Raw genomic sequence first — 16,218 nt, 5'->3', positions numbered from 1 at the left:
CTTATTCAGAAACCACTGAGGCAATCTACATACTAAAGGTAGGTGTGGAATAGACTTTCTAAAGCCTATGCAAGCATGTGTTTAGATAAAAATGACTTTTCCCAGTGATAGAGCCCCTTTAAGAATATTCAATGTATTGCAAAAATTGGTGAAAATCCACTACATAAATTCACTTGCATCTGGCCAATTTCTGCCACAGGTTTTTGCACAGGGTGTGGATGATATAGTTAATCTCACCCACTGATGTACAACACTGCAGGATAGCTTTAATCTGCTGTGTATATGTCCAACGTGGACATACAATTAGACTTCATGTACTCTGGAGGAAATCAGGGATGGAAAATCTGGTACATACATTGGTTGGATTTCCCTGCCTGAATGCAGTCCCAGTTAACAGATTGGGACGCTTTGTGTCATAGTGATATGTGGTGCGAAGGGCCCCTTCCTCCTCACCGCTCTGTTGTCCATAGTATATACAGTACAGGGCAGTGAAGCTGCAGGAAATGATTCTCAGCAATATAGATCATGGTGATGCAGAGTCCTGATATACTAACTTGAATTGAACAGGAAATCCAGTTGATGTACAAGTCCAGATTACACACAGGGGAATACGATCCAATATATTGGCCATACTTTGAGATGAGGACATGATGTCTTTATAGTGAAAAGTCTATGACTAGAAGGCTACAGATCTGTTCAGTCTTCACATTACTGCTGGGCTCCTTGGCTTTGAATGGCTTCTCCGTTTCCCCTGGTGGTTGGGCCACAGGCTTTCTATAAGGCAGTTCACCTCCCTGCTCTCCAGTCCATGGTGCTGAAGGGTCACAATCCTCAGGCGATGACTTCTACCCTCTTTGCTGCAGTGAATGGTGGGGCTCTCAGCACATGGAGTGCAGCCAGATTTCTGGGGTATCATGATGATACATTGGGGGATTTTTTATTTTTTTTTACAAAGACTCACATCACTTTGATGTAGAAGACATATTGCATTGATAAGTCTGCTCCATACACTGCTCCTTGTCATTTTGGTGGTTGTCCACCAGACTTCTGTACTGAATGTTGTGGCCAGGTGCCATAGTGTGGTGTATGTGGTATTCCCCAAGCCCCAGGTTCATAGTACTGATAACCGTGCACCTTAGTGCAGCCCTGCAGGACATGAGATCGGGGACTATCACACCAGACCTAAATCCTGAAGTTACGAGACTTCATCGTGTAGTGCCTGATAAAGCCGCTGGGGGCGCTCTATAACCAGCAGTCTCACACCTGTGCTGACAGGCCTCTATCTGTGGTATAGCCAGGTATTCTCCTGCATTGTGCTCACTACACAGCTCCGTATATCTGTGTGCACAATACACGGAAGGCGGTCACGTACTTCAAAAACCCAAGAGAGCTGCGGCTTGTCGGTAAATCTTGCTGACATAACTGGCATTGTAGCCGCGGTGTCCTGGTCTTTGTAGACACGTCTCGCCGCCACTGCAATGAGTGTGAGATAATGGTGACTGGCGGTGTCTCATAAGAGTCGTAATAGGGAGACATTACTCCGGTCACGCCGGGTTACGGCAGCCCTGAGGGATCCAGCAGGGAAGAGGTGCCGGGAGGAGATTTGGCGCCAAGGGGCACGTGACCGCCCCGCGCGAGTGCAGGCGTGAGCCTCTCGTCGTGCCAGACAACACTCGAGGAGGGGGAGAATGTAAACAGTTCTACGCGTCGTGGTGGGGGCGGCGCTTCAGCTGTTGTGGGCGGAGCAGTGACCCGGGTCAGTGACACAGAGGGAGGGGAGAGTTACCGGCGGCGGCACGAGCCTGCCCGCTATTGGCTGGTGAAACGTCAATCATAAAATTCGGCAAATGGGGTGGAGAAGGGCGGGACAGCGTGACGTCACAATGGTCCGAGAGAAAGCGAGTGCTCTACAGAAACACTATTACCTTGTTAGCCGAGCTCGGAGAGGAGCGAGAGACTGCAGCTGTGTGTGCCGAGCACTGTACTGAGCGAGCCGGACTCCTCCTGCACTACCTGCCGCTCACACCGTCCTCTAGGCTCTTATTCCTGTCAGTGCGGTGCTCACCGTCCCTGTGGGGAGGGCGGCCATGACTCCCGGGCTGTAATGTAAGTGGAGCCGGTGTTGTGTGTTTTGCTTTCTGCCGTCATACTAGTTCTCACAGCTGCGCCTTGTCCCCGAACATCCCCGTGACCCCGGCGTAAGGACGCCGCAGCCGCCTGCCGGCACACTCCGGAATAGCCCCGGTGCCGGGACTGCTGTGTGCTGAGGTTTACCCTGCGGCTCCGCGATGTGACTGACAGCAGAAGGACCTGCCGGGACTAGTGGACATAGGACGCCCCGGAGACCGCTCCTGTCAGGCTGAGAAGTGACACCGCTGTGTACCGCCGGGGGACGCTCTCTCTGTACCGGGCTACGTGTGCACTGTCCGGCTCTAGCAGTGCTGTACCGGAGCTTTGTGTGTTCTCATCCATGTCAATAGGTGAAATTCTCCTTCCCCTCCCCCCCAGGGAAATGAGAAGTGATCTGCTCCACCATAATACGAGCCTATTGTGACGCACTTACTACAGCCCCGCTCTGTGCCAGACCTCTCCCAGACTTGCCGAGCTCAGCACTTTACACAGGGAGAACAATAGGGCTGGAACAGGGAGGCCTGCCAGCCTGCTCACCAGAGAATCACTGCAGCCGCCCCTCTCCTGTAATGACCTGGAAAATCAGCCTATTACTATTGCACGACTGCTGCTGGCCCTGTTAAAGGCACAGGCACCAATGGTTGTGTTTACCTCCCATTAGCTGGCTGTGCTGTGGGGATGGACACTGGTGATTCCTGGATCAGTCGTCTGCTTTGTGCTTAGGAATGCTATACATAGGGCCGGCGTATTATTGTGGCATCCTAGACCTCTAATATCCAGTAGACGACTTGTCGCAGAGCGCTATTGGCGTGCAGACATGACTTGACATGCCGATTAGGGCACATCTAGCCATTGCATATAAGGGGATTTTCCTGAGCTAGAGTGTTGGCTTTACCTCTAGCCGTAAATGCTGTCAGTGTTGTCCATAATACCCCTACCATAGTCCTACAGATGGACTTGCAGGAATAGGACTAGTTGATTGAGAAAAAAAAAAAAAAAAACTTTGAAGAGCAGAAGACTCTATCCCACTAGTCTTGTGAACTACTTGTTGGCCATAGTACGCTCCATGCTTCCCAAATTAGACAGTCGGTATATCTTGTGTTTAGTTTTGGAGGAGTGGATGTTTGGAAGATGCGTCCTGTCTTGAGCTTAATAATAAGTTTATACTGGCCAGGAGTCTTGGTATCGTGCCCAGTGCTGATCGGGGCTATGATATTCATGCGAGGACTCTCACTTGTGGCAGAATTGTTAATACTGCACTTTCAGTGGCTTTCTGATGACTAAAAAATGTGTTTAGAAAGTGCAGTCAGTGTTTCAGGTTTGTCATTGTGACCGCCACTAACCTAAAGGTGGAATCCCTGGCAATTGAGAGCAGCGCAGTCTGCAAATCCTCTTAGCGTCCTTCATTTCTGCTGTAAATAAAATTGGACGCCATGAGAAACCGGGGGAAATGTATTGCCTGGTAAACCTATGACATTACACTGTGCAGAATGAGTATGGAAAGCCGCAAGACAGCAAATATGGGAAAATGTACAGGAACCTCTCATTTATAGGAGCCATATTCGTTCTGTATAGATTAGATCCCAATTCCCTTCATTTTGAGAGCACAACATAGTGGTGGATAGCAAATACAGACAAATATGGGTTTGTGATATGAGATAACAAGGTTATAATTTAGGTTGTGAAATATTACAATAATTCTGTATGAACCCCGAAGAGCATGACAGACATATTACTATAGTGATGGTTTAACCCTGTGTAGTGTTTTTAGGATTCTTACTATAACTTGGCTGAACGCCATCTCTAGCAGACAACCATCACTTCCACTTGCTTGTATTACGTTCTGAATGTATATACCTTGAGCTGCATTTCGTGTAGTTGCAGTCATGGTATATTATGGGATTGTATTGATTATATCTATATCATTAGTGAATTGAGTATAATATTATGTATCTGACTGTTCTTAACTTACATTTTACAGAAATAAGAAGACCAAATGGCCAAACAACCATCATTAAATTCGGGGTGCAGTGGAGGAGACCAGATACAGCCAGCAAACAGATCTACTCCACACAGACCACTGAGAACAGGGGCTCCTACTTCCCTTGTCAGCCCTTTTCAAAGCCCCCATTCTGATGAGGGAGGGAGCTGTCCAACCAGTACTCCTTGGGGTCCCAGTTTATCACCGTATAGTCCCAGTTCCTTTGCTAACAGATCCCCACTTTGCATGTTAGTAAGAGGGTCCTCTCTTGTCTCCAAAACTTCAAGTGGATATTTTTCATTTGAAGTGAGTCCTGCTCCTGTGTATTGCGATAAAGCCACACAAACACCAAGCCTTCCTTGTCAAGCGTTTAACCACTATCTGTCCGTCATGGGTAAGTAAGATGTTTATTTGCCTACTATATTTTACTATATAATTACATGGGTGAATGGTGTCCTGGCATTAAGATGGCAGAGAAACAGACTGGCTGCTCTATATGAAGCAGTTCTGTGCCTTTACATATGACAGTAGGGTTGGTTGGATGTTAGTACAAGGTTTGGTTTTCTCTGCTCTCTATAGAGTTTCACAGTGACACATCGTGGAGTGAACTGTAAAGTCTTCAAGGACATTATCTGCGCTCTGTAATGCATGTCTATCTTGGCAGGGGTTGTTAGTGAATTATTTTTATAGATGGAGATGCTAACTATCCATATTGTCAGAAACCTTTTTGTTCTTCGGTGTGATAGAGGTTAGGTACCAGTTCCAAACAGTGTCTGATTTATCTGTACATTGACACTGGTTTCCTGGTGTTAAAGCTTAGAAAGACATTGTGGCAGCACTGAACAGTCCGGTGCTGAACGCACTGCATACTAACATTGTACAGAGACTCTTATTACAGTACTCTGGCACTTGTTCTTCACTTGTAAAATTTTATATATAAGCCATGTCCAGTATGGTTGACCTTTTGATAACTAATTTACAGTGGGACAACGTTGCGGATTTTGGGCAGAACAGAGCCACATCAGGGAGGTTGTCTGAAGCTTGGCCTCTTGTGTTCTCAGTGATCGTCTAAACTCAGTATTGATCACATCTGATTGCTTTAGCAAACTCTGGGGAATGACATTTGTCTGTGAAAGAGATTCTGCAGCTTCCTATGTACTCTAAATCATAGCTGTACAATCTCTGATAGGATAGTGCGCTCATATTACTGCAAGAGTGGCTGTCATTTGTATTTGGTTTTTTACCCATTACCTATCTCTAACAATGTGTTAAAATCTTTAATATGTTTATCTTAAATCTCGGATGCTGTGAGGTTTGGATTTGGTATAAATGAAGCACATTTTAAGGCCAAGTCCTTGCCTGTTGAATATTATGCTTTCTTGCTTGCAAAGGAATACACTGCCTGATCTGTTACTTATTATTAAGTGTGGCTAATGCAGACATGATTTCTTACTATATTTAGATCCATCAGAAACACCCTTGACACAGGGGAGTAAGTGTGTTTGTAATGGACATCAGGAATATGCAGGGCCTAGCTTCATGTTAATTTTTACTGCTGTCTGGACTCCTGTGACCCCAGGTGCCATTTTACCAAATCCTCTCACTACACATACACTCAGGAGTTTTTTTTTTTGTTTGTTGCTTTTAAAGGAAACCCTGAAAACCAACATATAAGACAATATATCCTTCATATTGGGCGCAGAGCTGTCAGTTCAGTGTGTGTTGACTTATAACAAGTCCTTTTCCAGTTTTCATTGACTTCTTGCACATATCTCTAGGTGTGCTCACCCGCCACCGACTACAGAATCACTAATATTAATGCTTCTCTGACGATGGCCTTCTGAATAAATTGCTCCTATGTCCCAAAAATCCAAGCTGAACCTTATATTGTTATTGAGGAGGGGCATGGGCTAGTTTACAGCTGCTGGCAGCTACTCATGAAGATTTATTACATGTGGTATTCCTTTTCCAGCAGCTGTTTCTGAGCGAGGTCCCTGAATTTATGTCTGCCCGGGCTTGTCACGCACACGTGCAGTGAGAAAAGAAAACCTTTACAGCTCCTGTTGTGCACTGATGCCAGGGAAATGTACTTGGATAGACTTACTTGAATTTCCTTGCTAACTATGCACTTGGCTACTCTGCAGAGGTCATGTATGGCCTGTCCTATATCAGTTGCTGCTTATAGCTATTGGTAGGGAATTAGATTTTGCTTTTTTCTTTGACAAGAGGACAGATTAAATGTATTTTTGCCATAGAAACTGACTCTAATCTAAAGAAGGAATACTTGCTTTTCCTTCTGCTCCCACGTCAGTGGTTCCCTGCTAGTCTCACTCCAGTGATGACTTGTCGTGTCAACATAGAATGGAAGAAACCTCTGGTACACGGTAGCCACGTGCAGCCTATTCCCTTGTGCTCTGACTGCTTGCCTTACTCCTGGTCTCCTGTACAATCACATTTCTGATAAAGGTCAATAAGACAAATGTCAGTTTGGTCTAGACAGTTCATAAAATTGGAGTTTGTTACACATTTATATCATACTTGAGGGTGCCATTTTTCTTTCATGTATGGAGTGAATTTAGAGTACTCTTGACATGTGACATCAATTCCGGTGTCTGGAGCCACAGGCTGTTTTGCTGTTTCATGCACTTGAGAAAGGGCTGTATTTTGCCTGAAACGCTTCTTCGTTGTGCCTTCCAATAAAGGGTACGCAACATTCTAGACATATCTGACCTCTTTGACCAGAGTGTTCCCCCGATTTCCCTCTTGGTTGTTTATACATCTCCAAGCACTTTGTCTTGGAAAATCTAACATGTCAACCTCTGACCACTGCAATCTCTGGCTGTCCCAGACTTAGTGACCAGTGATTGGCTAAAATAGACATATGTTGTGTTGACATAACACTGGTGGACCAGGAAAGTGTGGAAGTGGCAAAGGATTACTAAAATGAGTCTTGCATCTTTTGTTGTTACTGTATGTAACGCAAGTTTGGAAAATCCCATTAAAATTCTAATGTGTGTGGTTCCAGAGCAGGTGGAATTTCTTCTCTAGTCCCTATCAAGAAATAAGTACAGTTAACATTCAGCACAATTGTGGACTATCCCAGACTATCTTCTCCTTCTCAGGACTGATGACAGAGAGCTTAATTAATTAACATATTAGATGCTAAAACCAATAGCTCTGAGTAGCTCAGGAATGGTGGGGGCTACAGAAAAAAAGCCAACTGTACAGGAATTGCTGGTGTGTGGTACCCATTGAAGTATACAAAGTATTGTTTGTAGTGGTGAAAGCTCCTCTTTAATTGTACCAATATCCAGAACTGGGATCCCAAATGACCCTAACTCTTCTACCTGTTCTATTTCTGCAGTGACTGAGTGACAAGTGTAAATACTCATTGCATGATAATCCACTATTAACGATACAGTGTGAATGCTTACAGTGGCTCAGTTTAGCATGGTTTCCTTGCAGGAAAGGAGTCCACTTCGGATTAAACCACTGTTTAAGGAGTACAAGTAAAAGTGAATGCACGTCTTGTGTGCGGTAGTTGCTTTGATCTCACTTCGCTCGTGTACTCGCTGGTAGCATCACAGAAGGTCCTTTCCGAAAGCCTCAGATTGATTTTCACTATCAACCACTTAACCACGACATTAATTTCCTGAATGTCTGCTCTGAACTGATACCTGGGGATTGTAAGCATCGGGGATAGGGCTGCTCACAGTCTGGGATGTGACTGCATTTAGTGTTTGGATGTTGGTGCCAAAACTTCCTTTTAGATGTGTGGACTGAGGCGTTTATCACATAGGGAAAGAGGGTTTCCTCGCTCTGCTGAGCTCATGCATGAATTTTTTTTTTTTTTTTCTTCTGCTTTCCTTTCCCTGCATCTGAATTGCTTTCTCAACTTTCAGAATGTTTCACTATGCGTCATAAGAGCTTAGCTGAATGAAATTTGGCTGTCTGTAATAGAGAAGCACATGACACCGAAGCCTGACTTAACCTCAGACTGGTCAGCTCAGGTCTCCCAACGTATCAGACACGCCAACTCCGGCCAACTCATTGTGGCCTTTGGTCCAGTCTCAGCAGAAAGGCGGCATAGAGCCAGACAAGTTTGGGTTTTATTCATGCTCTTGATATTTGCATCTGTATCTGAGAGCGCTTCTAGCTGTCCACATTGTATCTTGTTCATCTGGCTATGGCTACTTTTTTCAGTTCTCGAAGTACTGCATTTTAATAGGATAATGTGCAGTAATTGGCGAATGATATATCCATGTTACATCTACCTTTGCACATCGTACTGCCTGCAGAAAATTTATTCTTCTCTCTCAATGACATTTATGATCCTTTTCTTGCATTGAAATAGCACTTTGTTGTAAAACTTTCTGTATCATGATACCATTTTGTGATGCTGTGCTTGCTGATGGCCAGTAATGTTATGACAGAGTAGATACTAGTGAACATCCTTCTTCAATGGAGTGGAGGCTTATTTGTATAATTTCGGTGAGGTAAGGCTTCTGGAAGATGCCAGTCACACGGCTACTCTGGCCAACAGCCTACTGGTTTATCATACTATTGGGATTTTGGTGGTGGTTGTTTCCCCCCCCTCCCCCCAATTATTGCTGAATTAATTATATAAACTTGGGTCTTAATTTCAGCCTCAGTGTTGTATTTTTGGGGGCTTATACTGTTTATCCTATAACAAATAACTTTGTTTTAACACTGCTGTCTTTAGACTTTATATCTGTGTAGTACTACTAAACATGTATTATTATGGAATAAAATTATTTATTTTTTTTCCCCAGCAGCTGCCAGAAATATTAATGACCTTGAAGAACTGCGGCCAGAAATTATGATTGCCCGTGAACTCCGGCGCATTGGAGATGATTTTAATGCAATGTACAATCCAGGGGTAAGTGCCAGCGTTGTTCCAGGCATATTGCTGATCGTGTACAGTAGTGGTGAACTGTATGAACCCTTTGCATGTTCTGTAAATGTCTGTTTTCACATCTCGGGTTGCATTCACATCTTTTTACCCTACATTTGACCTATAATTCTGTGGAAAAGTTTTAGGCAGTTGTGGAAATAATGCTGCAGAGTACAGCTACGTTCACAAAATCAAAGCGCAGATCAATCAGATATTGCTACAAGCCTGACTTTTTCATCCGGTAATTTCATTTTGGGAAAAAAATGGACACTGCTCCTCAATCCCAACGGTGTTCAGTTACAAGCCAGAAGAACGTTTCAGCATTATAGAATGAGATGTGAGAATTGAATAATAAAAAGCAGGATTTCACAGAAAGGAGCCAAAATTTAATAACCTATGTTACAAAAATGTATTCACAACACAAATGCTGTCCAAAAATTTAAAGTCTTGTGACTTTAAAGAAATTAAAATTAGGCCTAAACACACTTTATGTATTTAGTGGCAGAAAGCAAAATCGTAAAGCTTTTTACAAGCACTCCGTTGTAAAAGGAAAGCAACCCAGTGACCCATATGAAGAAAGCCATTAATCAGAATACATAATGTAGTCACCAGTAAGTTCCTCATTTTATTTTAAAATTTTGGTCATATGTTAGTGTGGTTAGTGTTTCTTAACATCAGTATTACGGTGGAGGGGGGGGGGCAAACATTTGCAGAGGTTTTCTTTAGGTGGAGAAGTTGGGCAGTTTGGCATTTTAACAAGTACCTCCTACTTCTAACAGAGTTTGGGAAATAAGGCTCTGAACACACTGCCTTCAAAGTCTGCAGTTTAGATATCAGATTGGAGTGGAAGAAGAGGATAGCATGCAGCACTATTTTTCCATCTAAGAGACAGACTTCACAATAAAACTCTGACTGTACCATAATGGAATCCAAACCTCTTTATCACTTCAAAATGAAAAAATGGTGTTCATACGGCAAAAATCTATTTTTTTTTTATTTATTTTTTTGGCTCTGCTCTCAACCAATGGCATTACAACCACAATAGTACTAGTCCAAAGTGAATAAAAGCCACACACCATATCTAAATAAAATATGTACCCCCAGGTCTCAGGGAGTGAATCCTGGGAAGGTTTTTTTGTTTTTCATGCTGCTTGACATGGGCTCAGTACTCCTTTAACCTATTTTTCAGGGAAGGAAGAAAATGCTCTTGAACAGCTTTCTAGTCCTCTATTAGAAACTTTCAGGAGAGAAAACTACCGCTCCCATCTGCCAAAATAGACATTTTACACAACTTATTAGGATTTGTGTTGGGGACTGGAAAATGATGACTTGAATTGCAGTCCCTGGCACACAGTTGTGATCGGTGCGGTGCCACTCCCAGCGCAGCTGTTCTGCTAGAAATCATTTCCTGCAAAAGATTCAGCAGGAAAAAGACTGTTTTGGTTGCTGTTGAATGGACATTGGATTAAAACAGCTGAGTATGAACACTTAAGTTATAAAGTACATATTGTTATTCATGTTCAAGGGGTTCCATTTAATGTGGTGAAAGAAGGTAAATTCTTTTGATTAGTAAAACGGGGTTAACAGGCCAGGGCTGTAATGTATGCTCTGTACACTAAACACTTATCCCTAATCCAAAGGCTAAGGGTATAAACTTCTGACTTCTGGAAGTTCAACTGGTTCCAGGTGATCTTGTGAGTGGAGTAGGTAGCTTGATCACTGTTCCATTCATGGCTGTGGGACTAAAGGAGATGGCAGAGTACAATGTTCTGGAGAGGTGGTCATGCATCCTCATACTTTGCTCAGCAGCGCGGGGGGGGGGGGGGGGGGGTTGTGTAGTAAAACGGAGATGAAAGAAAGCTGCTTGCTGCCTATATCCCTTAAAACAAAAGGATTGGGCAGTCAAATATGTAGATTAGGCCAATGTATTAAGGAACTACAGGATAATGCAACAAATCAAAAATACTGACAAAAGTGAGGAAATCCACACAATCTTGTACAATATCCCATCGCTACAAACCAAGTTGGAAAGATGGGAACTTGACAACTAGGTCTGTTTTCTATTTGCACTGGGAATGACTGTAGAAGAAAGCTATTGTGACAAATATATACATACACACACGCATACATACAAATACACGAGGGCTGTGAGAAAAGTGAGCTGTGGGAGGTATTAGAACTTCATGCCAGCCATATGTTTCATTTCCTTCCTGAATAAAGAACATACACTTCATGTGCAGATGTGCTGCTTTATTTTCACTGATACTTGATATTTCCAATTAGACATTTATTTTTGCGAGTGATGAAGAGCTTGTTGAAACTAATGGATAGACCTACTTGGTAAAGGGCTTCCTCACCTCTATGATCCAGATTGGAGGGTTATGCAAGAGTTGCTTTTCAAGCCATCTCTATTGGTGATTCATCTGGATGCCTGCAAGTAAACACAGCAGGGCTGATGCATTGCAGACCCTGACAAGATCAGCTGTTTGGCATCGGTGCTAGTAGATGGACCTGAAGCGATCAGCTGACCTGTCAGGGGAACATCAACTAGGGGCTGTTTATTAAAGAAACTTTCTAGTAAATTGTCTTCTATTGGAACTTCTACATGGGTCACAGATGACATCTGCTCCATATTTTACCCCCGCTCCCCCAGTTTTGAGATCCAATGATCACAAGTTCTGATAGGGAAAAATGTACATTGTGAGCCCCGCAATGTACATAAAAAAAAAAAAAAAAAAAAAGCTTCAGCAAATAGGTCCAGCTTATTGTGATTGATCCCTTAAATAGAGTTTGTCATATATCAGTCAGTTTTCATAGATCCTTCTTTAAAGGGGCTCTGTCATTGGAAAGTAATTTTTAACTAATCACATCCTCACATAGCCTTTAGAAAGGCTATTCCACACCTACCTTTTGTATGCCTCAGTAGATTTTGACTAAGTCCGTTTTTCATCATATGCTAATGAGCCTTCTCCGTGCACGTCTTCTGTATATACAGCACAGGCTGCTGCTGACTCCTCCTCCCTGCTCTCATGCACAGCACAGAGAGGAGAGCTTGCTGATAACTTCCTGTGCTGGCTGGAGTCTAATTGGCATGTGAATAAAAACGGACTTATAGAAACACTACTGAGGCAATTTACATAGAAAAGTTATGTGTGTAATAGCCTTTCTAAAGGCTATGCAAGGATGTGATTATTTAAAAATTACTTTTGCCAATGATAGAGCCCCTTTAAACTAACATCTACAAGGGATCCATGAAAACTTGTTACCCTTGGGTGTACGTGCGGCCACGAAATAAAGTGGCGTAGTCATGTGAATAAAAGCTTAACCAGTTATTGGCTTTTAATCAAAGTTTTCTACTTGACAGGAAACTGCAAATGAACATGACAACTAATGTTAGAATTTATAATTGCAGGTTTTTCCCAACAATCAACATAGATTTGTGGATAATCGCCAAGTAATTATCTTGCGTGTTCTACATTATATCATCCGACTTATATGGAGAATGCAATGACTGCAGATTTACAGCTTGGAAGGAAGAATGAATTGATAAATGAAGGATCCCAGCACTTGTTCCATGTTCATATGCTATGCAATCCATATCATCCACAGAGCTTTAAAGGTCTTCCTTATTCTGATGAGCCCCCAGGACCTCCCTTTTGTGGAGGGAAGAACTGAAATCTTGGATTAGACTGGCTGGGATTGGAATGGACTTTTGCATTTCTTTGATGGATTAATTTTTTTTCTTGCAATTTTATATATAAAAATGTTTTTATATTATGTAAATAAGAGAATAAATCCTCAATCTTCTGTATCTACTGATACTTGCATCTCCAAAGACCTGTGGATACAGTGGAAATGGAGCCTTTGGATACACATTGCTGCCTTACCTATATAAAGCAAATGTGAAGTTGGGGGTGTGAAATGAAACTGATTCTACAATTGAAGGTGCCAGTCTTGGTAATTCTGTTCTTCCAGTTACATTATCACCACAAGGCATTGTAAGAATTGTTACGACTTTTTTTATATTTTTCCACTCTTTCCCGGAAAGATTTTCATTATGAATCTGGATTGGTGACCTTTCAGATGTTCACTCTTCTGAGGATGGATTCCTGGAATTGACGATGGCTTTTTCACACTTTTGCAATATATCCATCATAGATCATCTGCCAGCCCTCTCTGTACCAAAGCTTCTCATGTTCATGCAGTTTGCTCACTGTAACCAAAAACCAATGGTTCTGACATCTTAATTTGGTTATTCCCATCATTACTAAGAAAGCTGTATGTGCAAAACCTGAAATGATGTAAAGGGATCTTTTTTGATTTGTTACTGGGACCAGTTGATTCCTAGAGGATCACTAAACCTAAAATACATGTGAATAAGAGTTACAATATAATGATAGAACATGTGGCCTGTTCCCACCTACTACACCACATCTGCAGTCTTTGCCTCATCTCACTAAAGTTGAAGATCAACCAGCATAAATATGTTGGATGGCTCCACATGTGGGAATATTTCGTGCTAATGGCATACGTGTATTAGAATTATTTGAAGCACAGTGACTTAAAGCAACTTGTATTTTAGTTTTGGTGTCCTATGATCTACATGCTTTCAAATCGGGGGTCTCCATCTCTCTATGCCGAAGGCTACCAGACTGCATCTGCAAGCTGTGTATTGATCTGGTCTAACTAGATCAGTATATGCATTCCTTTTTAAAATGTTGGTCTGTACTTTTAATGTCAGCATGCATTTTCTAAATGTTTAGTAGTAAGTTCACTATTCTATCCAAATTTCACATGCCAAAGCTCAAATCTATCTTGTCTGCAGTATCTGCTGTTACTTGCCATTATGGGTAGTGCTAGGTGATGAGCATGGATCGGTATCCTACATAAGCACAGCACTCATGCACCAAGCACACTGCTCTACAAGGGATATAAAAGTATGCTAGTGTTTCCCTTTGAACTTAATAGTACAACTCGGAGCACTGCTTCCTGTCAGACATTAGCATCTAAAAAAATTCTGCCATGTGTTGCACACCTTTTTATGCTTCTTCCTGACACCAGTGATCAGTATTCTAAGTCTTCAGTGGAGTTTTAAAGGTCTCCAACAATTTTAGATTGTTATACCTTTGCTAACACATCTTTTATGCGTCTAAAATGAAAAGCAATTGTCCTACTTTAAAAACAAAAAAACTGTTTTGGGTCTATAGCACATATGCAGCCATATTACCATTACCAATATTGGTTGCCACTGTCACAGCAACATCAGTAAAAACTACTACTAACATCTTATTGAGGTGGTATATTCCTATTGATCTAAACTTAATAGGCGTGTCATGATTTTTTTTAAGTGAGCGTTCACAATTCTTTCTTCACCACTAGCCCTGTAGTTTGTTTCTTAAAAGGTTCTCCAGGGACTGTTTATCATTATGGTGTTTTTTTTTTTTGTTTTTTGTTTTTTTAAGATGCTGGGCTGGTTCCAATCCAGGGTCACATGACTGAACCAGCAGCTAGCCCCAAGTTTGCTGTACTTCCTCCATACTATTTCGTTTTCACAGGTAGATATACCTGTGATGGGATGGCAGACTATAGTAAAGCAAACCCCTATAGTATGGTAACTAGTGGTGAAAATAGGAGTCAGAGTGACCGCCATGGTTGGTTCCAGTCATGTGACCCAGGAATGGAACCCGCGTGATACCCCTTGGTACAATCTTAAAAACTAAATAACTGAACTCCTTTAAACCCTGACATTTGACAAGGTCAAAGTAACATATCGGACTATCTCTAGTGTTCTGAGATTTGTTTCAGTACAGATTATAGCACCTGCTCCTCTATGAGCGTTACAGAAATTCTGCAGTGCTCTTAGACTGTTGAAACGGCTGCTATGACCTTTAATATAGGTTTGAAAGGCTGGTAGAATCGGAATACACCGTGATCTGCATTTATTAAGGCCTGCATGGGGAGAGTTGGTGTCATTAATGCCAGATTTGTTACATTCAAGCAAAGCTGACCATAAGTGCAATGACAGCACTCCGCTAAGTAAGTCTCTTGTTTTAGCAGTCCGATTCCCACCAGTCAAAGCTTCCGACAGGCCAGTTTTCTAAGACTAAAGATAGCCACAATGTCTGATCATATGGAGTCCACAATATAAAGGGAGTCTACCACCACTGTATTATACAGCACCATACACTGAGAAATAATTGTAATGTCTCACTTTTGTAGGTTTGGAGAAACTTTACTTTGAATCAATATGCAAGTTATGTAGTTGGTGCACTGGAGCTTCAGCGCCCTCCAAATCTACAAAAGCGAAAAGACATTCCAAGTGTGTTTATCAGTGTCCTGTGCTGGACATCGGGAGGTCGCTGACTGATCTATTACCAGCATGACTGGTAGACTTTCTTATTGAAACCTTAGACATATGGTGCTGTGATGTGCTGCAGCAGTGCACCTTCTGACACTATATTTCTGACCACTAGGTTGCCCTCTATCTGCAGAGTGTCTACTGGAAATGACACGGCTGTATATGGCCAAGCATGCACTGATATGGTGTCTCTCTCTCCAGCCGGCTCCTCTGATTTGTCTCGTTACTTGTGCAGATTCTGGTTTCTGAAGGCCTAGTTTGCTGTGAATCCCACAGAAAGGGTCACTGGTTATTAATGAGGGTTTTTGCTCATCATATTTTTATTGAATTACAAGCCTTTTTGCAATGATATGTGCCTTTATAAAACCTGGTTCTAACCAAAGATATTTTTGAGGTTGTGTATTACCTCATCTAACTTGGGATTCAGATTCCCAAGGCACTTCTGTTCTACTATTCTCTATTTTTGACACTTATGCATATAGTATACTGGGTTGGACAGGTCCCGAGAGCCCTGTTAGCATGACTGATTAAACTTTATTTTTTTTTTACACTGAGACGTCATCTCTGTGTTTATGTGACTGGCTTCTATATGCATTTTTATCCTATACCCCCAGGTGTATTGTAATGCTGGTATCTGCACAGGTTGTATAGCACTCCATGAAGCCCTTTTTGATCATGTCTTTTCAATGTACTTTTCGAGTGCCTTAAACAAAGTGCCAAGAATCCTGTTACCTCCATTCTTCATTAGTAAACATGGCAGTCTTGAGATACTTGGTCAGCCATTTTGAGCCACATGTTTAAGTATCCTTTTCAGATTTTTTTTTTTTTCTATGA

At 42.2% G+C, this 16,218-nt stretch overlaps 1 protein-coding gene across 2 annotated transcripts; it reads left to right on the top strand.

Moving 5' to 3' along the window:
- The first annotated feature begins 1,886 nt into the window (after positions 1 to 1,886).
- On the top strand, positions 1,887 to 14,401 carry BCL2L11 (BCL2 like 11). Of its 2 annotated transcripts, none has more exons than XM_075267727.1 (4): positions 1,887 to 2,106; positions 4,112 to 4,505; positions 8,908 to 9,011; positions 12,439 to 14,401. In XM_075267727.1, exons 2-4 carry the CDS (start codon positions 4,127 to 4,129, stop codon positions 12,535 to 12,537), a joined length of 582 nt encoding a protein of 193 aa, XP_075123828.1. In that variant the 5' UTR covers positions 1,887 to 2,106; positions 4,112 to 4,126; the 3' UTR covers positions 12,538 to 14,401. The 2 variants fall into 2 exon arrangements, with proteins under 2 accessions (XP_075123828.1, XP_075123827.1); XM_075267726.1 differs by having other exon boundaries at positions 8,905 to 9,011.
- Positions 14,402 to 16,218: the final 1,817 nt, after the last annotated feature.

The sequence above is a fragment of the Leptodactylus fuscus genome, chromosome 3, assembly GCF_031893055.1.
Source record: "Leptodactylus fuscus isolate aLepFus1 chromosome 3, aLepFus1.hap2, whole genome shotgun sequence".
Lineage (NCBI taxonomy): Eukaryota > Metazoa > Chordata > Amphibia > Anura > Leptodactylidae > Leptodactylus > Leptodactylus fuscus.
The sequence above is the reverse complement of the archived record's forward strand: the minus strand, read 5'-3'. Positions and strand labels throughout refer to the sequence as shown.

Bases quoted from the DNA above. Each gene is read 5' to 3' on its own strand.
- BCL2L11 (XM_075267726.1), top strand. From the start codon at position 4,127: ATGGCCAAACAACCATCATTAAATTCGGGGTGCAGTGGAGGAGACCAG. The intron at 4,506-8,904 runs GTAAGTAAGATG...TTTTTTCCCCAG, and splicing joins CCACTATCTGTCCGTCATGG to CAGCTGCCAGAAATATTAAT. The intron at 9,012-12,438 runs GTAAGTGCCAGC...TTATAATTGCAG, and splicing joins ATGCAATGTACAATCCAGGG to GTTTTTCCCAACAATCAACA.